We start from the raw sequence: 25,658 nt of genomic DNA, 5'->3' as shown, positions 1-25,658 counted from the left end.
TATTTTACTATTGCTCCTTTTACAAAAACATAACATCCTGGTTTTGAAAGCTAAAACTAGGATATCGACTACAAACATTTACTGCTTTGCTCCTGTGCATGTCATTAAGAGCTGAAAAGATTTGAGCAGTTTGTGCATTTAAAATTTTTTATTTGATCATTAGAAGGATGGATGGCCTTACTGCACTTTTTGCTTTTCAGGGTGAAAGAAAGCTGACTGATGCCATATGGAAGAAGATGAGGGGCGATGGCTGCATGGACCGCTCCCTCAGTGTGGGGTCACTCACAGGTATCTTTCTGTGTTTGTTTTTTCACTCACCTGGTTGTTCTAAACATCCGTGAGTCTTCATGTTAACTTGTGTCTCTTTTCAGAGTCGGCGACGATGGGCCGGATGATTCCAGGCATCGGGCCCCCATTCCCCGCCTCGCTGCAACAACACAGGACGTCACGGTATCCAGGGGACGGGATTAGTGGGCCAAACGATAAACCCTTTTCCAGAAAGAGTTGCAGCTACACGGAGTATAACCTGATTTCTTCAGGTACAAATGTACTATGCTACATGAACTCTGTAGTACTGTAGTATCAAATAAGCAATTTTCTTTCATACATTTCACGTTACAGGTCATTCATACTGACCTCAAAAAGTAGGTAAAGAAGGTGAAACCTGCAGAAACCCTGTTTTTATTAACAGTTGATTATGCATGTCCACACGAGATTGTGTTTATCCTGACTTAAACCTCAGGATCTTATAACTGATGGCACATTCTTGCTGCGTTTGAAGCAATTCTTGCTAATGTTTCCATCTGAAAAATTAGCAAAGTGACCAAAAGCAAGACGTTCAAACTTCCCCTGCCAACATTTTTGTTTATGTCCTCTTCCAGGCATAGCAAGTCGTTTGCTGGGTCCTTCGTTTGAGCCCTCCTGCTTGCCGCAGCTGACCCGCTATGACTGCGAGGTCAACGTCCCACTGCAGGGCAACCTCCACCTCCTCCAGGGCTGTGACCTGCTGCGAGCCCTGGACCAGAGCACCTAAAGCCCGCTGCCTTTCACCGACTCAAACCCACTTTAGAGCCTGAATATCACCCCTGAGCCTCAGCCCGCAGTCTGTTACTTCTGCCTGTTCTCTGCCTCTAAACCTCTTGGGGCCGACTTCAGAGCCCTGAGACGAAGCTACTTGTAGAGCACAGTATCCATGACCACATCCTGCCTTACTCAGCCCCACACTCTTCTTCCTGCCCTGCCTCTAGTTCTCAGCATAAACTAAAGCATGCAGTATAATACCAGGCTCAAGCTACATTTATGTTTTTTTCACCCTAAAATACTGCGGTATAAACCAGGTGCAGGTTGAGTGGAAGAGTAACCAACCAACATCAAACAGGTCAGCATGGAGAGGAGAAAAAGGTCAATGCTGGTATTTAACAGATTATATCATGTTGCTCTCACTTGTGTTATGTATTAAACTTTTGTCAGGATGTCTGGAGCTGCAGCTGCAGTCCCAGGCCTTGTAGCTTTGAGGAGAACATATTCTACCTACCCATCAGCACACACATTGTGCTCTTTTGTTGTTTTTGTTTACCAACTTTAGCCTTTCTCATCAGCTCGCATCATCTTCGACCTGAGGCATCGTAACACAAACTGGTCACAGCATTAGACCTACTTTATATTTTTTACTTTAGCCTTCATCGGTCTGTACTGACATGATTCCTTCTGCTTTTATTAACCAAACTGAATTGATGCAACACTGCTGTATTAAGACTAGCCTTCTCGTGTATTTTGGGTCCTTACTCAGTCAGCTAGTAGATTCTTCTGTTTGTTTCTCATAGTGGTATAACATGTACTCCTGTGTAAGTTAAATATAAGACATTTCTGTCTTAAATCAGATTATTTTGAATGTGTCTGTGTTAATCTATAATAACATCCTATATGACAACAGGGTATTTCTTTCTTATTGTGCCGATTTTATTCACCAAACTTTCAACTTGCACATAATAATTGGATTTGCACACATTTTTATATGAGATAAAAAAGCAGCAGTGGTGTGCACAGATGACTGGGGAGGGCGGAGAAATACAGATCTGTTATTATATTTCATGGTTCTAGAGTAATTAAATCCATATGGTTTTAATTCCATTACAAATCAGAGATTTGTTCCTAATTTCCGATGTCTAGTTTTGTTTGTTCATAAACCTTTCGTTGCTAGCGGAGCAGAGATAACATACCAAAACTGAGTTTTTATTTTAAATTAAGACAAAATGATAAAACAGCTTCTAGCACTTTGTGTTTGCTATGATGGCTGCTTGCATTACATAGCTAGCTAGCTAGTTAGCTCTTATTTCATCGCTTGGTCAATTGACTCCGGGTTAGTTCGTTCATTCAAAAGTCCCAGATGGTTGTTGTAGCAGCCTGTATGAACAGTCGATATGTCTTGGTATAAAATATGGTTTTCTTTCTAGAAGCTTCTGACGTCACTGAGTTTGTCTGTTAGCTGTATACTTACTGATCTGATAAATGTCCTTTTTTTATTTTATTCCAAGCTATTCATCACTCGAAGTTAATCAATATAAAATTGTACAATAGCAGTCGATTTGTCTGTGCATCTCTTGCTACTAGTTTCCAATTCAAGACTGACTTAATATATATTTTTTAAATCCCTTGACTGAAAAAAAATCAGTAAGTAATCATTTTCAAGGAATACATAAGTATAACTTTTTAGTTTTTCTTTTCCAAATACTGAAGAAGAAATGAACAAATACAATGGTGGAAAGGGCAATTTTCAGTATGGGGAAAAGGTATAAATAAAAGGAATTTGAGATTGTAAGAGAGGTTTAAAGATTGAGATTTAAAGGTGTTTTTGACAATCACTCAGGTTAATCAGAGGGCGTGTGGAGGGACTGAAATGGGCATCTTGGCCAATCAGGACGGCACTTTAACTATGTAGAAATGTTTGAGGGTTTTATGGGTTCGGCTTGTAGAAAAAAAGTCATACAGTTTCAGTCGCCTCTTTAGAGTACTGAGGTCAGCCCATGCTTCTGTGCTCACCGCTGTGCAAACTGGACAGAGGAAGAAGAAAGTCACAAATTTTTCACATTAAAAGTGAACGTTGTATAAAAGCAGCACCCTGTGAAAGCAGAGTTTATATACTTTACAGTTATCAGACAAGGCCAGTTCCTGTTTTATTCTCACCAGAGTGGCTTGCCAACACCAGAGAGCTTTGTTACAGAATATTATTCCTCATAAATTTATTTCCTCCCTGACAATGTCAGTATGCCTTCAGTGAAACTTATTTCTCTCCTTTTTTCCGTATTTTTCTGCGTCTCGCTGTCTGTTTCCGAAGCTAATGTCTTTGTGTGGTGACCACTTTTAAAGTATAGAAATTATACACATACATGTTATGTATTTAAAATCAGAACTAATGTTGAACATGGTGTTTTTAGTGTTTATTGTGTCCTGGTACTTTGTCCTCAGTCGCCCCTCTTCATTAGATGCTGTTTAGATAAGAACTCTCTCTGGGCCAATTCCTGTCGTCCTGTTTCCATGTTGTGGTGTCGGACTCCACCCTCACCTCCCCATCCCTCCCCCTCCTGTTTTCTTTCCTCTCTTTTATTCTGAAATATCTGTTAAATCTGTTGGCTGGCCAGTACTGTTGTTCTTACTTTTACACAAAAAAAGAGGAAAAAAACAAATCAGACCCTAGGTGTGTGCATGGTTGTTTGTCCTGTGTGTCTCTGTGTTGCCCTGCGACTGGCAACCTATCCAGGGTGAACCCCGCCTCTCGTCCGGAACGTTAGCTGGAGATAGGCACCAGCACCCCTCCCGACCCCACTGAGGGACAAGGGTGTAAGAAAATGGATGGATGGAAAACAAATCAGAGTAAAAATGTTGAACATGTGTTTTCGAAGTTTCACTTTTCAGACATGTAGCATTTTAAATATTTTAAGGAAAGTGAAGTTGCCACATAGTTGCATAGTTTAAGTAGCTTCTATAAAATAATGGTGCTTCATAAACCATGTATGTGTCATTTTTAGAACTTTTATTACATGTTCTTGTCCCATTAACACTGAATTTTTTTTTATTTTCTTCTTTGTTGTTTTTTTTTGTAATTAATATTATTTGAACCCATAAAATGTGCCTTATCATAACATGTATTGAGTTCACCCTTCAAGTGCACAGTTTGCTCCCTCCAAATAACTTTTGTGAAAATATTTTTGGTTACTCTGCTCCAACGAAATATTTACATTTTACATGTGAAACAGCAGTAGCCTTATTGTTGTTATTATTAGCATGGGCTGGTTATCACTATCAGCTAAAAATTTATAAAAGGACTTGAGTTTCAAGTGGGATATCTGTAAAGCGGCAACCTGCAGGCTAGCCAGATTATCAGGTTTGAGTTGTTCATAAGGAGCAGAAAAGACGAACAGCTACAACATTAACCGCAAGAACTACCACTGAAATTCATGACATCTAAGAATCTAGGAATCACAGTCAAATTAGTAAAAGGGTACATATTTTTATAACTTTGACTGATGATTTAATCACTCCTTCACACCTTCCCTAAATATCCAAAAATCCCATGTAAAATAAAAGCTCAGTTTATACTGAGTTTATATTATATGATTCCACTATTTGACATTTCAGAAGTAAATTTGCTTCATTTAGAAAAATATCTCGTTTTCCAATAAAAAGTTGGATGAGAGGCTTTTTTGATCATACTGAAATTGGTTGATATAAAGCTGAAATGGAAAAAAAAATGTTCTAGATGTTGCCATGAAAAAGAAACGAACTTCTCATGGAAATGGATTCCTTAGTTCCTCACACAAACAGGAATCTGTCAGATCTGCTGATGAAGCTGCTCTTGTTTGAAAGGTTTTAGGATTAGCAGGAAAAGATTTGACTGCAGGGAGAAGCTGAACTTTTATTCTAGTTTGGATGAATGCTGAAGTGAGGATTTCCTGGCAGTAATGCTATAGGTAATGGCAGTAAGGTGCATGTATGTTACAGTTAAAATCTAGCAAAACTTTATTTCCTTTAAGAGTTTCAAGAAAATCATCAAACAGGCCTCTTTTTTTCAGTACAACACTTTACTTTACTTTAATTGCAAGCCAAATGTTATGTTAATTGGGAAAGATATGCCAGTATCACACATTTTATTGCAGATTTTATACTGCAAAAATAACCTCATCTTACTTCAGAGTCAATAAATCAAATCTCTGATAGTTTTGTTAAATTTCATTTACATCTGAGGAACAAAATGGAAGACAACTGTTCACCCTTTCAAATTAACACACTTCTGGTTTGTGGTCAGGCTAAAACTAAATAAAACAAACAAACAAACAAAAAAAATCAAAGTATGCCATCAGGTCACAAAACCTTAACATGAATGCAACCTTCAGTTGTTATGATTTTACTTTTATTTTTAAACATTGGTGGTACCATTCTGTCTTTTGTAGGCCAGCCCCCAAATAAAGTAAAAGTCAGAGCAAGATTAACCTTCCTCTATGTTTTCACACATTCACCTAAAATAATTACTTTTACAAAACATGAGAATTGTTTTAACACAAAGTTTTCACAACAATTTCATCACTAATCAAATAAGATGTTCCTCGTCTTTCAAAGTGGAAAAAAGTCATATCTGTTTCTGGGATTATGTGTAAAATTATGTATAGAAAGTAGAATTTTTGAATTACTCAAATAACTTTCCAGTAAAAACAAAAAAGCACCTTACTAGATATTTGTTCAAATGTTAGTTGTTGGAAATAAAAGTGCAATATTGTCCAGTCGTTAAGTTGGTGTTTTTGGAGACCAAAGAGAGATGACTGACAGGAAACCAGTATGGTGAATAAAAATCAAACCAGAACAATTCCTGAGATGGATTATGTTGTTCTTTAAGCAGCTCTTGACATTGAAACCACATTAAAACAATGAGCTGCACTACTGAATGTGGAGAGGGTTGGCCAAGCATAAGTTGAATTAGAAACGTTTCCCTAGAGGAGAAATCCCACCTCCCATTTAGATGAGCTTCTGCTCTGACAATTTCAACCAGAAACAAAGATTTCAGAAAATTTGATCAAAGAAAACAGAAAAACAGCAATTTTATATTTAGAAATACAAAAAAAACCAAAAACAAAACAAATAAAATGTGGGAAGCAAATACTTTGGTATTTAAAATAGACAAGGCATTGGCATTGTATTTAACTCAACATACTGTGCTCCTTGAAGGGTTTTCCCCAAAAAGTGACAAATGGATGTGGTGTGAAGCCTTGCTCTTCCACCGTCTCATCGTTTTTCTTCCTTCTGGGATCCATGTTCAACAACTTGTTTTCTGCTGTTGTCATTGCCATACCATACAGTTATATTAGCTAATTCAGATATATATTTAATATGCTAAATTTCATAATGACCTAATAATATATCATTATTACTATATGGGGACTTTGACCTAGTAAGAAGTTTGTGTTTCTGCACTGATTTATTATTAAAGCATACTGATATTACCTAGCAAAGACTCAGCGTGTTTATTGGGCTATATTTAGTTTGAATTGATGTTCTACATGTTGATTTTATCATTAAAGAATAAATTTTAATAAAATTAATTATCTTGACACAAGGTTTTTTTTGACCATCTTTAAAAATGATAGTGGCACAAATTAAAATGTTTGCAGCACAAACATTTGATGCCAGTTTCATTTGATTTAAAGAGGGTGGGACAGGGGATTAAGGGAGGAGGAGGGGTCTAGGGGTATGTGGTGAGGAGGGTAACTTCACTCAGGTGTTTCTCCAGGGGTGTGGATACTTTTTCAACAAACTTCACAGAACAGTTTACAATTGTTGGCCAGTGTTGGATGTTTCAGTTGCATTTCACTTTGAGAACAAAAATAGTTACACATCTAGAGAACAAAAGGCAAAATAGCATCAGAGGACTATGGCGACACCAAACAATTACAATGTTGAAACTCAAAGACCAAAAAGTCTCGCTGTGAGCAGCCGTGCCAACACATCCTGATGAGGCTTATCAGCCTGAAGTCACTCTGCTCTTATGTGTCTTCTGCACTTCTTCCTTCCTCTGTAGGAAGACAGGAACCCAGTGTTTCTTACACACAAAACAAGCATGTAGCCCGTTCAAAGAGAAGCACAGGTAAACATCACACACACATGCACACTCCTTTGTTCCAGCTTTTTCCAAACTCTTTTGCTTCCCTCAAGCAGGGAGTCAGAAAAACGTGGTGGTAAAAAACTGGAAGGAACCGGTGACTCAAGCTGACCAGCTTCCTTTTGTTTCGGGTTTCCAAGCAACTCTTTATCTGATGGGCTGCTGCAGAAATATTCGTGCCACAATAAAACTTTCTAAAAACTCCCATACTCAGCACATGTCAACTGGGAGGTTCAGAAATGTGATGAATTTCATGGTTTCTGTAAACATGTCATCATGTGTCAAACGTCTGCGTCTGCAAATGACAGAGCCACAGGCAGGCAGATGCATCTGAATTATGAAAAAGAAACACAAACACTGAACTATGCTCACATGAATAACGATGACAGAAAAAGACAATTAAATTTTTTTATACATTAAAAGAAAAAAATAAAATGAAACAAAAATGTGTTTTTCTCCATGTGGTTTGATTGTGTTAGTACTTTTTATGAAATTTTTTAAAAACTAGGAAAGACTTTAAGATTAATGGACCTTACCACAGGGGCCGCGTTTCATTGGCTAATGCCCATTTTACGTCACAGTGCAGCTACCACGTGCACAAGCTACAGTACAAACACAAGCTACAGTAGTAAACACATGCTAATGTACATTGTGGACTAGCAGACCGACAGAAAGTTTTTGCGTCAGCACTCGAAAAATCATGGTTCTCCACCATCAGTGGGGTATCTGTACAGGTGATGTCAGGTATCCTGATCGTATTTGTGGAACTAAAATTCACAGATTTCCAAAATCTGAAACGGAATGCCTTGCTTGGATCAAAGCTTGTGCACGACCGCATTTGCAGCTCAACCGTCGTAGGATCAATAAGAAAAAAGGATTGTGTGATGGTGTAAGTATTATTGATTTGCTTTCTTTGTGTTTAGTGAATGAAAAAAAAAGTCAATAATAAACACATCCGTTATGAAAACCTTTTAGCCAAGTACAGCATAATGGCAGTACCGATACAACTTCTACACCTTAAAGCCTGTCTGTTACACAGTCTTACGTTAGCTGAAATGATCAATGTGTACCGTATCTGACATACATTAAAGATTTTATTTTACCTGAAAAGGCTTTTTACTAAACTGTAATCGTGTTAGCCACGCTAGCATCAGGCCTAGGGACACTCAAACATTTGCCAACAACAGAAATCACTGGTTTCAAAAGTAACTATGGACAGTAAGTTCCCCTGTCCATTGTCGTGGATGATATATTGTGAAAATCCGACAGAAATGCTAAACTAATTGACTCAGAAATACTCTGCAGAGAGTCAGTCGAAATGAAAGACGCCATGTTTACATAGAAACTCGCACCGCGGCTTTGTTTGTGAGACATGCAGCCACTTGGGATTTTAGAGGGCGTTTCTGGGTGGAGCTTGGTAAGGTCCATCTTATGAAGAAATGTAAGCAACAACAATCCATGACTCAAACATGCAAACAGCAAAAATATTGAACTGTTTTCATAATTTTACCACATTAAAGCACAAACCTCAATGCATTTACCTCAGCTTTTATGTGGTAAGCACAAAATGGTCCAAAATAGTTTTGTAAGGTAAATTAAATTTACTTTGGCAGAAGAAAACAGAGTTCTAAATATTACACTTGTCAGATTTCTAAAAGATTTTCTTAATACCATTTCTATGGTTTTCTATGTTTTTCTATTTTGGTCTATCAAAAAAAATCCCTAAAATTAAATGAAGCTTGTGGCTGTCACATAGACTGTGAAAAACATTGCATGAATTTTTCAATATACTGCTGCCCTAACACCATCTACTGTTAACAGTAAAACTCATCAGAAGGACTGAGTTCGTTTCGATGTCATGATGAGATCTGACTCATCTTATTTTAATCAGCCCTGACTGTCTTGTTTATTGGCATGCCTGCCTGTCCTGTGGGACCTGCGTGTCTTGGGACTGTTGTCCTCTAAGCTGAACCGAGGACTTTCTGTTTACTTTGTGATCCTGCCTCAAAACATACCACAGCTCCGGCTGGGACTGTTTCCCCCAGCAGAGCGCCGATAAAACTGCAAACAAGCATGCACTTTCCCATGTTAAAGGTCAGCTGCCCAATGCAAACTGAAGATTTTCTGTGCTAATTTATCCCTCACAGCTTTTGGTTTAGCCGTCATATGCTTCTCTTCTAAAACATATGCCAAGAGTTTCAGGCAAAATCAGTTTGAAAGCCTCTTTCACAGTTGAAATGTTGAAGAGCGTAAGAATCGCACCAGAATCTATACTCTGGGATACACAAAGTGCCTAACAGAATGTCTTACTCCATAATCTACATTTGTATAAGATAAAAGTCTTTGTTAACCTGATCACATTATTGAGTCAAAATCCAAGCAACACGTGATTCTGCATTTCAGCTGCCCTTCTGCCGTGTAACTTTGGCTGCAGACAGGCTGCTCAACACATAAAAACTGTCTGATGTCACCAAAAATAAAGATGAAGGGCGAGAAAGATCCTGAAAACTAAGAAATGATGCAGATGATGTTACAAAATTAACATGAAACATGTATGAACTGGAAAGTGAACTCTGTAACAAACTGAAACCTGAAATAACTGGTTTAGAATAATTTTTTATTCATAAGAACAACTCCTATGTAACTGCTTAGCTTAATTTTTGCAAACACAAACTTTATTTTTCTAAAAGTCAAGGTGGCTAAAATGCATATGCTTTCATGTCATACATGTTGCATAGATACTTAATTTTAAAATTAATTTAATTTTAGTTTAATAATTTAAAATTTGCCTTTTAATTTCATTTTTATTTATATTATTTATATACACTGCTCAAAAAAATAAAGGGAACACTTAAACACTTAAGTAAATACTTAAGTGTTCCCTTTGTTTTTTTGAGCAGTATATTTATATATAATTTCCTTCAACAAGAGAAAAAAACCCAGAAATGCCTCCCTTTTTTCTCGTAAACTTACATTAATTGAAGAATTTTCCATTCTGAGAAAAGCAAACCAGACAGTCAGCATTTGATTTGTTAACTCTGGATTCCAACTATTTTGGTCCTTTTAGTGAGAAAAAAACACAATGGCTATCTACAGGCTCCTAAATATTTACAAACTGAAGTCTTTTCTGGGTTTTGTTGCCTGTGGGAATGCTTTCATTCAGCATTCATACAATACTTGGCCAGATCAGGCCTTTTCAGCCTAGAATTGTATTATCAGCAATTGTTCTGACATCGGAAGCACAAAGACAAAGAGTTTATGTCACGATTACTCAATCATTCAACTGTTTGACCATTTTCCATCCTAATTTGGTCTGATCAGGATCAGGGCCACAAAATAAGTCTTTTAATGCTGATTAACAGAAAAACACAACATGTAGAAAGAAAGTTGATCATTGCTTAAAATATCCTAAAGTATCTAAATAATTATATTGGCTAGGTTACAAAGACATATTGATGACATTTTTACAATTCAAACCACACATTTACACTGTAAAAAAACACATAACTTTATTTTCTCTCATTCATTTCAGTGTCCACAGGTGGACACTGTCAGTGTCCACCTGTGGTTTTCAGCGTCCACTTGTGGGAACCACCAATGGTTCTGAAAAACAGCTAATCAAACTTCGTGCATGCAGTTTGATAAGCAGCAGACTGCATTTGTTGATTTACGTCACTGCATGAGTGAAGGCAAACTCTTCAAACAACGTCTCAACTACCATTTTCAATCTGTGATAAAACCATAAGATGGTGAGCTTTAAATCAGTAACTCCATCAGCTTTTGACTTGTTCCATTTCTTGTGATAATATGTATCACAAGAAATGGATACGTAAGAATGCCCATACAATGTCCTTTCTTTATGATGCCATCTAATGTGTGAAGTGCACCGGTGCCTCTTGCTCACACACTAAACACTCACACAACATGTTGCAGTGACACAGTGTTACCATTAGCATGGTGTTCTCAGAATTTCAAGCTTCAGTTTTTTTGTTCAAATGACAAAATACTTGAATTTCAAATTGATCAGACCACTGGACAAGGCACTTAGGTTGTTTGTACCTGAATTTACTTGTAAACTGTCTACTGGCTTGCTGTGTTGCTTTCGCAGAATGGCTCCTTCCTCTCCGAGTGGTTTTATTAGAACCTCATTTCACTGAGGATGATGTAGCTTTTTATGACTTCTAGTCAGCATCTTTAAAGGTCCTTTGCTTTTCTCTGGGTTGTTTAGTATAACTTTCATCCCTATGAAACCAGTGGCGGAGCTAGACTTTTAAAGTTGGGGGGGCAAGGGGGGGCCAGGACTACCTCTGGGGGGGGCAAAATTTTAAATGTGTGTGTACACATATATATAATTTTAAAAAATAACCAAACTGAATATTTGGTTAGTTTTTAAGCCCCTCTGTCATGTTATAATTAACACCTTTGACTGCCGCACATGGAGACATGATAGACTTTACATAGAGTTCATCGCAGAGGACACTAAAATCAATCAAATAAAAGATCCTTTCTGAATATCATCTCATGGACACTGAACTAAATGCGTCTTTCTGACCGGGAGCTGACAGCGTGTTGAAGAGTTATGGACACCTTGGTTAGGAAGCTCTGATTGGATAGGTCATTTGACGGGTAACAATATTTCGGGTCGGACCAGAACTATTTGCCTGATGGTGGTTCGGGCTTCTAATGAGTTTACATTTAATGAGTTTGGAGCACACAGAGAAAACTTAAAGAGAATGTGATCTACTTATTGTAGTTTAAATAGAGGAATAACAGCTGACTGTTGAGAGAGGAAAGAAATTAAAGTGCAGATCCGTTAGGCAGAAACAAGCGCAGAGCGCTGGGCAATAAATGCGCATAAATGCTCCACCGTTACGCTCCAATTAATCACACATGAGACGACAAACGCAAAATATACAATATATAATTACACTGCTTACGTTAATGGTGTTTTAAAAGCAAAACCAGTAAAAACTTAACCTAGTTAATATGTCAGATTCCCTCCTCACCTCGTCTTGATGAGAACAGAGAGCAGTTCGCTGGTTTCTGTCCAGGCTGTGATCTGCTGACCACTTGGTGCGCAGACAGTTTCAACTTTACGCACAGAGAACATCGTGGAGTTCATTATTAATCAGACTAAGAACAATATCTGTCAGAAAATCATCTCTGATCTGGTCGCTTTAACGGACCAGAGACTTTGGAGCTCCTAGCGCAGCTGATCCACTTCTGCGGGGTTTTTCTCCCGCAGAGGGAAGTGATGCGGGATCAGGAAACGATCAGAGTTCTGCCGTCTTCTAATCACGTCATTTCGTGAAATGTTACCTGATTTCAAAAACGTTCTAGCAGAGAAATAATAAATGTTTCGTTTGATGACTACAAATTGGAAATAAAATTATTTTTTTCTTTGACGGACAACGAAAAAAACTCCAGCGCCACCTCTGCTCCAAACTATGAACATTGTCGGCCCCTCTTCGTTTTTTTCTCTTTTTTGCGGAGGATTAATACATAACTTATTGGTGTTTTACAACCACCAGGTATGAAGTGCTTTAGCCTTTGAATTGCACCACAGCGCAGCATAACTGAAACACCCAGGAGAAGAATATCAGCTTGTTATGAGTATAAAGGAGGCTGGTATCGCGCCTGATAAAAATATATTTATTTATGTCACATGGACTTATATAAAGTTTTATACATTTTCTTTTGATATATTTATTATTGTTTTTCTTCTTTAGATATCAGGTTGGCTTAGAATGATTCCAAATAATGTACAGGAATGACCTGGTGCTGTTACATGTCAATCATCTGGGGGTGCCACTAGGAGGGCCAATCAGATGACAGGGGGGGCACTGGCCCCCCCTCTGGCTCCGCCACTGTATGAAACAAAGCTTGTTACCTCCACTGAACAGTACGATGGCTGGACGTTCTGCCTAATCCAAAAAATAAAATAAAAAATCTGCAAAGATTCCATCCATCCATCCATCCATTTTCTTTACACCCTTATCCCTTAGTGGGGTCGGGAGGGTTGCTGGTACCTATCTCCAGCTAACGTTCCGGGCAAGAGGCGGGGTACACCCTGGACAGGTCGCCAGTCAGTCGCAGGGCAACACAGAGACAGACAGGACACACAACCATGCACACACACATTCACACCTAGGGACAATTTGGAGAGGCCAATTAACCTGACAGTCATCTTTTTGGACAGTGGGAGGAAACCGGAGTACCCGGAGAAAACCCACGCATGCACAGGGAGAACGTGCAAACTCCATGCAGGAAGACCGGGGTTGGGAATCGAACCCAGAACCTTCTTGCTGCAAGGCAACAGCTCTACCAACCGCACCACTGTGCAGCCATCTGCAAAGAATTTGCAGATTTTTTTTTTATCTCAGTAAATGAAACTAATCAAATTAATTCTATCTGCATCTCAGACATCTGACAGGTTATGGAATTAAAACCAGGGAGTACTCAAAATGCAGATTAAATCTGTAACCTTTAGAAAACACAAGTGGTGCTGTGGTGCTGCAGGGTGAAGTCCAACCCACCTCTGGAGGCCTTCTGAGTCCTGGCCTGATGACCTTTGTCACATGTCTCCCCCTCTCATGAGAATCACATCTAAGATCCTCCTTCCTGTCTGACCTCTTTCAAATAAAGGCCAAAAAACCTTTGAAAAAAAATCCCATATGGTTCATGATCTGATTCTTTACTTTACTATATACTTTGTTTTACTTTAAAAGCATAAAAAGGCCAAACCATCTGTTTTAATCGATTGTTACTAAAAACAACTGAAAAATCAAATGATGCATACATACATAAATTATTTTCATTTCCTTTCTTCTTCTAATGTGTGAAGAGTTTCATTGATTCCCTTATTCAAGCCTGAAATAATAAACACTTTTATACTAAGCAACATCTTCTTATCTGTGTGTCGATCTCTTGACGTTGCATCTTTCTGTCTCCGCTTAACCCTCTGTAACCTTGGAGACACTTCCTCTGGGGAAAGGAAGTACACAAGCAGTGCGTCATTCTTTTGTAGTGTGTGTGACAACGTGTGTCTAAGTGAAAGCCACAGGCAGTGCAGACTATAAATCTCCTGTAGAGTAAACATCAGCTTTCTCATGAATTCTCATGAGAAAGCTTCTCCTCTAAGATTCTACACCAGGGGTCCCCAGACTTTTTCCTGTGAGGGCCACATAACTTGTCCATTCTCTGGTGGGGGGCCAGTGACAGAAAAAGTATGATGTTTGCAGAAGTGCCTAAATGCAAAACTGTATTGTTTTCCAGAAAGCAAAATCAAATAACCCTCTCTAGGTTCTTCACAGAAAAAATCCAGAAAATAGCACTTTTTATGAAATAAATACTATTTTCCGGACTATAAACCGCACCGGACTATAAGCTGCAAACCCCGATGACCACAGGCACCACTATGGTCTTCAGGCCTTTTCCATTTCCTCTCTGAGACCCTGGTATTTCTCCAGTTTCTCGTGCTCCTTTTTCCTGATGTTGTAATCACTTGGTATTGCTATACAGCTTTCCTCTGTTGTTTATCCACCACCACAATGTCTGGTTGGTTCCCCATTACCATTTTGTCTGTCTGGATCTGGAAGTCCCACAGGATCTTAGCTCGGTCATTCTCCACCAACTTTGGAGGTGTTCCCCACTTTGAGCTCGGGGCTTCCGATCCATATTCTGCACAGATATTTCTGTACACTATGCCCGCTACTTGGTTATGCCTTTCCATGTACGCTTTTCCTGCCAACATCTTGCACCCTGCTGTTATGTGCTGGACTGTCTCAGGGGCCTCCCTGCACAACCTACACCTTGGGTCTTGTCCAGACAAGATCTGTGGTAGATCTGAGCCTCTATTGCTCTAGTGTTATATATATGACATGTCCACCTCAAAATCTAGCTGTTTTTTAAACTTTGAAAGGACCAGTCCATCTAGGAGCCAACTTATGTCTAGACAACGAGGGGATGTCAACCCACACTAGATCCCCAGGATCATAAGCTTCATGTCTCACTTGCCTGTCATAATAGTCCTTCTGTTGTATAGCTGTAGCAGCCATGTTAGCAGCTGCAGTGTCAAAAGCAGAACACAGTTTGTTTAGGAGACTAGTAGCATATTCATTAGGTACACATGTAGGTGTTTGCTCAATGTTAGTGGGAGCACTAAGGAAAAGATCGGCGGGTAAACGAGCCTCCCTACCATGAACCAAAAAGAATGGGGTGAAATTTGTAGTGGAGTGTACACAAGTGTTGTATGCAAACTCAACCTGTTTCATGTGTTCATCCCACTCACCCCCTTTTGAGTAAAGGTACTTGGCTAACTGGTCTTTTATTGATCTGTTAGCCCGTTCCACCATTCCATTTGACATTGAATGATATGGAAATGTCCTTGTTTTGTGTACATACTCAAACACAGACATTTAATAAGGTCTGAGTCAAACTGGCATCCTTAGTCAGTGTGTAGGTTGCGAGGAACACCATGGCGACAAATGTAGTCCTCAAACAAACACTTGGCTACAGTAACGGCTCTCTGGTCAGGAAGTGCATACAGGTTAATGTACTTTGTGAAATAGTCCATTACAGCAAGCATGTATCTGTTTCCATAAGTAGTGAGGGGCAACTCAGTGAAATCCATCGCTATTTATCAAATGGTTTTGAGACAATAACATGTTTCAAAGGGGCCTGCTGATAGGGCGTTGGCGGCCGCCGTGCCTCGCACGCCACACATTCTAAACACCACTCAGTTATATCCTGAGACATGTAAGGCCAGTAGCACCTAGCTTGAGCACACTGTAAAGTCTTTACTGCATCAAAATGTCCAGCAAGAGAATGACCATGTAGTGCCCTGAACACTTCTTTTTGCAGACCACTTGGAACAACAATCTGCACAACAGGATCGCCAGGGGGATGCCAAACCTGCCGACAGAGAAGAGAGTCACTAATGATTAGTTTTGGAAACTCCCTCCAAAAGTGTCTATGCTCTGCAGAGCACTTCTTTATCTTTGCAAAGGGAGGCCTGTTATTTGTAAGAACCCGTTCCAGAACAGTTTTTAACACAGGATTGTTGTTCTGGGCCTGTCTAAGATAGTCAGTGTCTCTGTTCAGGAAAGAGAGGTCAATAGGGTGACCTTGAGCCACCTGGTGGACCGATGCAGTAAAAGCCACAGAATTTGCAGTCACTGTTGGAGTTTGAGGGATTTGAAGCAGTAGAGCAGTCAACTGCAGGGGATGGTCGGTGTGACATTGAATCAGCATTTGCACGTTTGTGTCCTTCTCTGTGTTCAAAAACCCAGTCATATAGATCTATTTCAAGGGCCCACCTGGTTCTACATCCAGTTGGGTCACAGTCCAAAGCCATTTTCCTCAGACTAAGAAGAGGTTTGTGGTCAGTGATGATCCAAAAGCGGTGTCCAGTTATATATTGGCGAAAATGCCTAATAGACCAGACAATAGCCCATAGCTCTCTGTCATAGGTGGACCAACATTTTTCTCTTTTAGTGAGGACATGACTACCGTAGGCAATGACATTTTCCATATTCATGTCATTTGTTTGCGATAGTACACAACCAATGGCCACATTTGAAGCATCTGTAAAAAGCAGAAATTCACGTGAAAAAGTCTGGATAAGAGAGAACGGGAGCGCTGCTTAGAGCATGTCGCAAGGTATCAAAGGCACTCTGTTCAGTTTCTGTCCAACAAAATAGTTTTCCTTTTTGGGTGAGTGCATGAAATGGCTGAGACAGCTTGGCATATTGATAGATAAACCGTCTGTAGTATGAGCACAAACCTAAAAAGGCTCTCACTTCTGTAGGGCTGTTTGGGGTGGGCCACTGCTTTACCTTTTCAACATTTCTGGAATCGGGCCTAAGGCCTCCAGCAGATACAACATGCCCAAGAAAAACCACTTCTTTTTGCGCAAAGTGGCATTTGGAGGGTTTCAATTTCAGATTGGCTGCTCTGAAGCGGTCAAAGACTTCTCTTAGGTGTTCCAAATGAGTAGAGAAGTTAGCACTGTATACAATTACATCATCAAGGTAAACAAGGCAGGTTTTCCATGACAGACCCTGTAAAACCAATTGCATCAGATACTGAAACGCAGGTGGAGCATTTACCAGTCCCATTGGCATTATATTAAACTGGTAGAGAGCTCTACCTGTGGTGAACTGTTTTCATTTTGTCTTGTTCATCAAGCTACACTTGCCTATAACCTGATGGTCCATGGTGCTGAAAACTGAAGAGCCTCTGAGCGCATCCAGTGTGTCATCAGTACGCAGCAAAGGATGAGCATCTTTAGTGGTGACGGCATTTAAACCCCTATAATCTACACAAAACCGCCATGAACCGTCCTTTTTTCTCACTATGGCTTTCACAGATCAGTGTGAAAAGCTAGAACTTCCTACTGATTGTTTCCCAGACAGAGAAAGAGCAGTTCAGAGATCTTGGCAAACAATCTGCTTTAACTACAGTAAAATATAGATCAATAGGTCAGAATATGTTATAAATTTTAAAACTATAATTATGGTATTTCAATCAAGTTATGATAAATTCTAAAACTAACTTATTTTAAATTTATTTTCTTAACACTATCCGGCCTCTTGTGGCTCTACAGCCATCTGGGCCAAGAGAAACAAATGCAGGAAGCTCACAGGTAGCTGTGAAATTCTGGTTTCTCTTCTGCTCTGCCAGAAACGAACCTTTAATACTGTACTTTTAATTCAATGAAAAGTTCTCCAAAAACCCAATTTGTTCTTCTGCACTCAGCATCTCCAAAGTTTAGTCCTGATATCAAACCAAAAGCAATAGACAATATTAACAGAAAATAATGGAGTACAATTTCTGTTTCTAATTATGAATTAGAAACAAATAAGAATTAAGACATTCATTCACCATAAACCTAAGTATTTTCTAATACTAAACAAAACATTTTCATTTGATTCTAATATAGTCAGAAATAATACAATTTCAAATACATTCATCATTGACTAAATTAATTCTAAAACAAGATAATCTTATTTTCAGTCAAAACATGTTATTAATAACTAAGAAAAATGTCTTACAAATTAAATGTTAGTGATTTAAAACATTTTATGTTATATTCAGTTTTTTTCACCATGTCAGATGTTAGTTTTGGAAGACTTCTCATCCTGGTTACGTGAACCGACCAAAGTTCCCTTTCTCAGAGTAATTCAAGTGATACTGTCCTCCACCTTCCTGCATATGTTAATTTATGACCTGCTGTCTTTAATGATATGACCCCAGGGGTCTGAGCCGAAATTCTCCTACAGATCTCTATTCTCCTTTGTACTTTAAATGCTTAACCCAGCAATAGTTCTTCGGGTTTTAAATCACTAACACAAACCTGTTAAAGATTAAGAAATTCGTTCTAAAAGGTTTAAACTGTGTTAAACACTAAAAATAGTAATTTTTTCTCAACAGTGGACAACAGCAAAACCATTTCTTGCTGTGGATAGAATACGGGCCACCTAAATGCCAACCAAGTCCAACTGGAAAGGCTCAAGGCAGCCATCATAGACATCAGGAATGTCCACAGTTACTGTTGGAGGTGTTAATGACACTTCACAGTTGACCTCACAATGTGGTGGAACCACTGTACATTCTGTTATACATGCTGTACAGTTTAAGGGAGCCAACTGGGGTTTTCTGAGGAGAGGAATCTCTGCTCCATATAAATTGCAGATTCCCCGACCAAAATCCAGAACTGCATTATGGAGTTGTAGAAAGTCCATAATAAAAAGAGTGCTTTCAATAACATTCCTCATCACCTGCACATCATGGTGTAAGGTATGTGAGCCCATTTTCAGAGTCAGATTAGCGTCCAAATCCACGGTACTGTCTTTATAACGAGCCTGTTGAATAACCTCATAGCCGCGAGCCCACAGTGTAAATGGCTCACGGCCGTTGCTGCAGAAGGGCGGAGGGAGTGGGATTCCCCTCATCAAAACAACCGGAAAACGTAGGCTGTCTTCAGCCCATGGTGAATGAAACTGTATAATCCGAGCGAAAACGCCTATGTAACACTGATAGCTAAAAGAAAAACGGAAAGCAACCGCCGACACTGTACTTAAGTAACGGCTAGCTCACGGGAAAAAAAAAATCAGACAAATCATGGGAAGAGTCCCAAATTCGACACCGCTGCCACCAGTGTAAGACTCGTGGGTGTCCAGCTACTGTGATTCTCCTTTGTAGAATAATCCACAGAAAATAATTGAGCTCTTTCTCAGTGTCGAACATTACATTTTTTTTTCCGCTACACCATCAGCTGTCATCAAACTCAGCTGACCGGCCCACAGCTGTCATCGAACGTTCGCGCTCTCTCTCCCCCATTCGGGGAGCCTTTCACAATAAAACATTTTACATTTGATAACTCCAATTTTCACGCTTACACTAGCGTGGCTAACACGATTACAGTTTAATAAAAGTTAGTGTGGCTAAAACGATTATAGTTTAGTAAAAAGCCTTTTCAGGTGAAATAAAATCTTCCATGTATGTCAGATACGGTACACACTGCATATTGATCTGTTCAGCTAACGTAAGGCTGTGTAACAGACAGGCTTCAGGATGTAGAAGTTGTATCGGTACTGCCATTATGCTGTACTTGGCTAAAAGGTTTTCATAATGGATGTGTTTATTATTGATTTTTTTTTTCATTCACTGAACACAAAGAAAGCAAAGCAATAATACCAGCAGACACTTTGTTCTTATTGATCCTATGACGATTGAGCAGCAAACACGGTCGTGCACAAGCTTTAATCCAAGCAAGGCTTTCCGTTTCAGATTTTGGAAATCTGTGAATTTTAGTTCCACAAACACGATCAGGATACCTGACATCGCCTGTACAGATTCCCCACTGACGGAGAACCACCTTTTTTGAGTCCTGACGCAAAAACTTTCTGTCGGTCAGGTAGTCCACAATGTACATTAGCATGAATTTGTGAGCCGGTAACCCACGTGATAGCTGCGCTGTGACGTAAAATGGGCATTAGCCAATGAAAGGCGGGTCCTGTGGTAAGGTCCCTGAGTACTTTATATAGTAGGCTGCCCCAGTCAATGTTTCACTCACGGTGTTGCAATATTGTGCCCAACTGCTTTCTGGGTGTAACAGATCAACCGACACGCTGCTGCCGCAGTCTCTGTCTCTCTTCCCCAGCCCCTCAGTCCCCCCCGCCCCCCCTGGCTTTAAATGTATTATCAAACTTTATTAACAAACCAGCGTTCTGACAACTATCCCCGCATGCACCGCGCATTTCTTCTACAGGGGAAAATGAAGTCGGCGGCTGCTTACCGTAGTTGCTAGACCTGTTGTGGGTCAATATTGGTCCATATATAAGGCGCACCGGATTATAAGGCGCACTGTCGGCTTTTGAGGAAATTGAAGGTTTTTAGGTGCGCCTTATAGTGCGGAAAATACGGTAAGTTATTATAACTACTACTTCTTTCCCAATTTTGGTTGTGTAGCCTGTACTGAAGGGACTCAGTATTCCTAAAAGGGGGGGGGGGTAGTGTAAGGAAGGTTAAACTTTACTAGGCTTTAAGCTTGGTTTTGTATTTCAGTTCTCCGAGCCTAAGTTAGATCAGCGAATGCAACACAGCTCTGGAGGCAAGGCTAGTATCGTGAGATTGGGTATTCATGTTGTTGTTGGTCATTGCTCTCACTGCTCACTGCCCGGACATTGCTAAATGCCATCTGTGCCAGAGCTAGAGGCCGGAAACGACATAGTTCTTGCGTTGAAACAGCTCAGTTGCCATTGTAATTGTTGCTGGAATAAGTAAAGTTTATGCAAGAGACCCTTCTTTTTTGTCGTGTATCTTCACTATCCACACGCCTCCATTGCACCGGAAACCAAAAGCATGACAATATCAAGCCTGCAAACCTAATATCGTAATGGACTAATGTTATGTTTTTAACGTAATCACTGGTCAGCTTGTGGAGCGCAGGAGGTTGCCATGGCAACGGGTGTGCTTCAATGACAAAGAGAGACTGAGAGTAAAAAGGTGCGAGTGGTTTAGAGTTGATCACCTGTTCGGGTTGTTTTACCTTTGTTTATCTTTGTCTTGGCACATCACAGCCGCTGTAGTTTCTGAACATTCAATAAACGACAAACTTGGACTGATTACCTCGTTCGTCTATGAGTATCACATTATTCACAACAAACATCAAACACGGTAAATATGTTTCATTAAGTATTTAACAAACAAATGGCTTCTACCAATAATTATGTGAAATTAAATTAATTGTTTAATATAAAAAAATTGTTTGGTGCTGTCAGTCTGAGAGTCTTTTCCCTTATCAAACAAATTTGTTTTGCTCCTTATTTAGTGGAAATATTGATGTTAATGAGACTTCCTCCAAAATGATAATCTTTTTAAACCTTTATAACTCCACTGTTAAAAACGAGGAGCTAATACTCACAAATGACATTGAAATAAAATCCAGTCCAACATCTGGTTTGAGGTGATTCCTCTGGAACCAGTTGGAGGAAAAATATCCCAACTTCAGAAGATGTGCTTTTAACTTAACAGAAGTGCTCAGAGAAGAATTCATTTCAGAAGCTAACAAGCCAGCAACCGGCTGGCTTTTAGCAACCGGCTAACCTCCTAGTAGAGGAAGAAGGGATGAGAGGGGGTAAAGAGGGAGGAGCGGATGGGTGGGGGGAGGTTTGGGAGGGAGTAGTGGGAGATGAGGAGTTGATGGGGGGTGCAACAAACTGCTCAGATTGCACACAATGGTAAATCAACATTGAATTATGTTGAATGGTTGGTTTTTGGTTGAGGTCGGCAAATGATGGTGGATCAACCATGAAACAACCATCCAGCTCTAGCCAAGTAACCAATGTTAAAACTGTGTCATTGAATCAGTGTTGTTTTGTGGTTGAAATCTAATGAATGAAATGCTGAGGACTGATCAACGTCTGATCAATGTTGAATCAATGTCAGCTGTTTTGCCACACACCTTCCCCTCCTCTCCTCCTCATCAGATCTTTGGGTCAGAGCATTTTATTAGTTAGTGGTTTTAAATTAACTATCCTTTACCACGGTAAAGGATAGTGGGTGATGATTCATTTCTGTACATTTTCTTACTTGTTCATAAAAATTCTCACTGACTGTTTGTGTGTGATATATTGACACAAAAACATCTACAACACACTACCAGGAGTGGAGCGGTCCACCCCTGCCATTTACATGAGTGGGATGTCCCAAACACACAGCCACTTCGCTGTTGGCTTGTTGGCAAAAGATGTTAATTCAATGTTGAATTACCATCATGTGCAATCTGGGTACAGAATGGAATCACAACTCAATGTTGTCAACACATAGTGCTTAAGTTAAAACGTGATTAACCCTCATCTAAAATGGGGTGTGCTGTGTTGGTGCAGGGGTTAAACACAACCCACATATCTTAGCCTTAGTCCTCAACGCAGCTGTCGCAGGCTCAATTCCTGGCCTTGACGACCTTTGCTGCATGTCTTTCCCCTTCTCTCATTACCCACTTTCCTGTCAATTAACTATGAAATAAAGGCCACTAGAGCCAAAAAATTCTTTAATAAAATGTGAAAATGAAAAACCCTCACCTAAAATTAAAATTGTTTCACCCAGAGCCCAAGGAGGAGGGGAGGAGAGTGGAAAAGGGGGGAGGCTGAGGGGAGGAGAGTGGAAAGCAGGGGAGGTTGAGGGGAGGAGAGTGGAAGGGGGGGGAGATTGAGGGGTAGATGGGGCCAGGTGAGGGGTGTTGGCTCTCGGAGTGAGAGGGGTGTGTGAATGTCTTTGGCAGGTGGAGGGGTGTGAAAAACAGCTTACATTGATTGAACATTTAGATTACTAGTTCTTCCCCAAACCTTGTCCTCAAGGCAAACTGACCTGCCTGTTTCCATATTGATATTATTAAAATGCAAACATTTCTTCAATGATTTTTTGGGGGGGTCAATTCTAGACTTTTCCAAGATTGGGGGGTCGGAACCATAAACCTTCAGTTCGTGGTACAATGTTTCACACAGGAAATATTTTCTATTTCTTGAGTCTTTAGGGCCACTGGAAATCGACTTAATCCAGAGTAGTCACAGTGCACAGTAAATTTGCTAGTAAATCTGACCAGTCCTTACATTTTCTTAATTTTGGGTGATCAGTGGTGAACCAATTACACTTTGAACCGATCTTAAACACCTCCACAAAGACCTGTACCCCATTGTTGTTGTCTTAGTGATTGTGTCACAGCATCAGTTATAAAATATTGATTGACAAGTGTTTTTTCTGTATTTTATTTGTAGTGCATACATTTATGTATACACTACATGTATTTTGTCTTTGATTCCATCATTTTAAAATATTAACTCAAACTTTGTTAATATTTAGTGCTTGTAGCCCTTTAACCAAATGCTTTTCAACTCTTTCCTGAGTAATTTTTTGCATGGCTACTTTTTACTCTTACTTGAGTAAAATGTAAAATGTGTATGCTACCGACACTCTAAGAAATAATCTTGTAAATTTACAGTAACATACTGGCAGCTATAGACGCCAGAAGTTTACTGTAAATGCACAGTAGCTGTACCGTAATTAATCCTGACAGCAGATTACCGTCAATGCAAATACGGTATGGATACTGTGAAAGAACTGTGAAAGTTACTGTGAAAGAACTGTGAATACTGTGAAAGTTTTTTTAAAACTAACTGTCATTTGGGCTTCCCCAAATGACAGTTAGTTAAACACAGATATTAAGTCAGGTAACATCTAGTTGCAATTTTTTGGTTCACTAAAATATTTCATTTATTTCTAAGCAAATCGGTTTGACTGATTAAAGTTAAGCCTAAAAACACAATAGTTTGATTAAACTGTATTGTCTTACCCGAGATTTGGAAAGCATCTGATACTTTGATTACATTCCTTGTGTAAATGTATACGTATAGACGTGTTTAAACATTGTAGAATCATACTAGCAGATTTTTTAAAATATGCAACAGCCTTTATTAGAAAAGGTGAAGAATAATAGAGAAATCAGGAGAAAAAAAAACATACTCCGAACCTGTTTTTTGTTTTCCTTCGCCGCTGTGTGATACACGTTGTCACGGTTGCTAAGCAACATAATGCAATGGTAGAATGTATTGGGCAGGATAGCAGCTAGCTGAAAGCTACAGCTTCTCTTCCGGTCGTCGAAGACCCAAAGATGCAAAACCTGACTTCGGACACAGCTGTTCTTTGTTCGACTCCCCCTGGTGGTCTGGATCACTTTTGTTTTCAGCATTTTTTGTTGGCATCTCTTTTTTGTTGCATGTGTTTTTCTCGTCTTTGCTGGGTGTTTGTACCTGTTGGCCACCGTAAAATACAGTTGTGGAAGTAAATATACTTTCAAATACTGGTGTTCCAGTATTTTACTGTGAATTTAGTTTTACTACTGCATTAACTTTATGAATAAGCTACTGCCATGAAAACTGTAATGCTACTTTTTAAAGTACAGTCGTAGTTTTGCGATAGAACATTAATACCTAGCCCAGTGTAAGCTTCTTAGAAGTGCTATGATTGGCGCGATTCTAAAATGCATAATCTGCATTAACCAGAACGTCACATAACACAAAAGAGGATGCGATAAGTAACCGTCAGAACAGAATTTTTATTTAAAGGCACCACTATGCCTCAAACCACATATATTTCCAGTATATTCAAACATTCAAAACGAATAACACAAAACCATTCCGCAGAGAACTGGTAAAAAAAATAGGCCTTCAAAGTCAATATATAGTTTCATTATCACAGGAATAAAAATTGAAGACTTTTAGTTTACAGTGACATGAACTGGGTTTAACTCATTAATTTCTACAATCTTATGAACATAAAAACACAGTTCTTAAAGAAATATCCATACTTTGGGTATCACTAAGCAAATCAATGAAAAAGGACTTCCAAAATCTAAAATTCAACATGGCTGAAATAATGTGGAATTCTAGTATGAACAGGGTTTTAAAATGTGAACTATTAATTGTTTTCAAGAGTCCAAGTGGCTCTTACTTTATTAGATGCAAATGAAGGCACCGTCCAACATGGAAAAAGAAAAAACATCCAATTTAGATCCTAAACAATATGGAAACAGAAATATTTCAAAGAAAAGAAAAGGACAACAACTAACCTGTTGGCTGGACCCTCTCAAAGACAATATGGCCTTCATGCTGACCATGCAGAAAACTGCTTGCCACAGGGACTGTAATAAACCAAGTCCTTAATTGGAAGAACATAAAACAAATCCTCTCATTGATACAGTATGTATTTAAATGATCATCATAATAAAGAGTGTCCACTCTGCCAGGTAAAGTAAAAGCAAGGATCTTAAACTCCTCAATTGTCGTGCAAGTCACATCAATGTTGAAAACTGTAGGCTGGATTAATATACAGACGTTGTAGAGGAATTCATTGTACTTTGCACTGATGGTGAAGTGTCTTTGGTGCTGCTCTTGTTTTCACCAACATGCAGGAGGAAGGGCTGTCCTGGTTGCACGACAATGAGGAAGGC

General features: G+C 39.3%; 1 protein-coding gene across 3 annotated transcripts in view; it reads left to right on the top strand.

The window, feature by feature from the left end:
* The window catches only part of epas1b (endothelial PAS domain protein 1b), a 123,503-nt gene extending 118,164 nt beyond the window's left edge, over nt 1-5,339 (top strand). For all 3 annotated transcript variants that reach the window (XM_081616070.1, XM_081616072.1, XM_081616071.1), the window contains 3 exons: nt 201-288; nt 372-539; nt 882-5,339. In XM_081616070.1, the coding sequence (XP_081472196.1) occupies nt 201-288; nt 372-539; nt 882-1,033 (408 nt within the window). In that variant the 3' untranslated portion in view covers nt 1,034-5,339. The remainder of the gene's footprint in view (nt 1-200; nt 289-371; nt 540-881) is intronic.
* The last annotated feature ends 20,319 nt before the right edge of the window (nt 5,340-25,658 follow it).

This window comes from Poecilia reticulata, chromosome 15 (genome assembly GCF_904066995.2).
Source record: "Poecilia reticulata chromosome 15, P_reticulata-male-v2, whole genome shotgun sequence".
NCBI classification, from domain to species: domain Eukaryota; kingdom Metazoa; phylum Chordata; class Actinopteri; order Cyprinodontiformes; family Poeciliidae; genus Poecilia; species Poecilia reticulata.
This window is presented reverse-complemented; position numbering and strand designations above follow the sequence as displayed.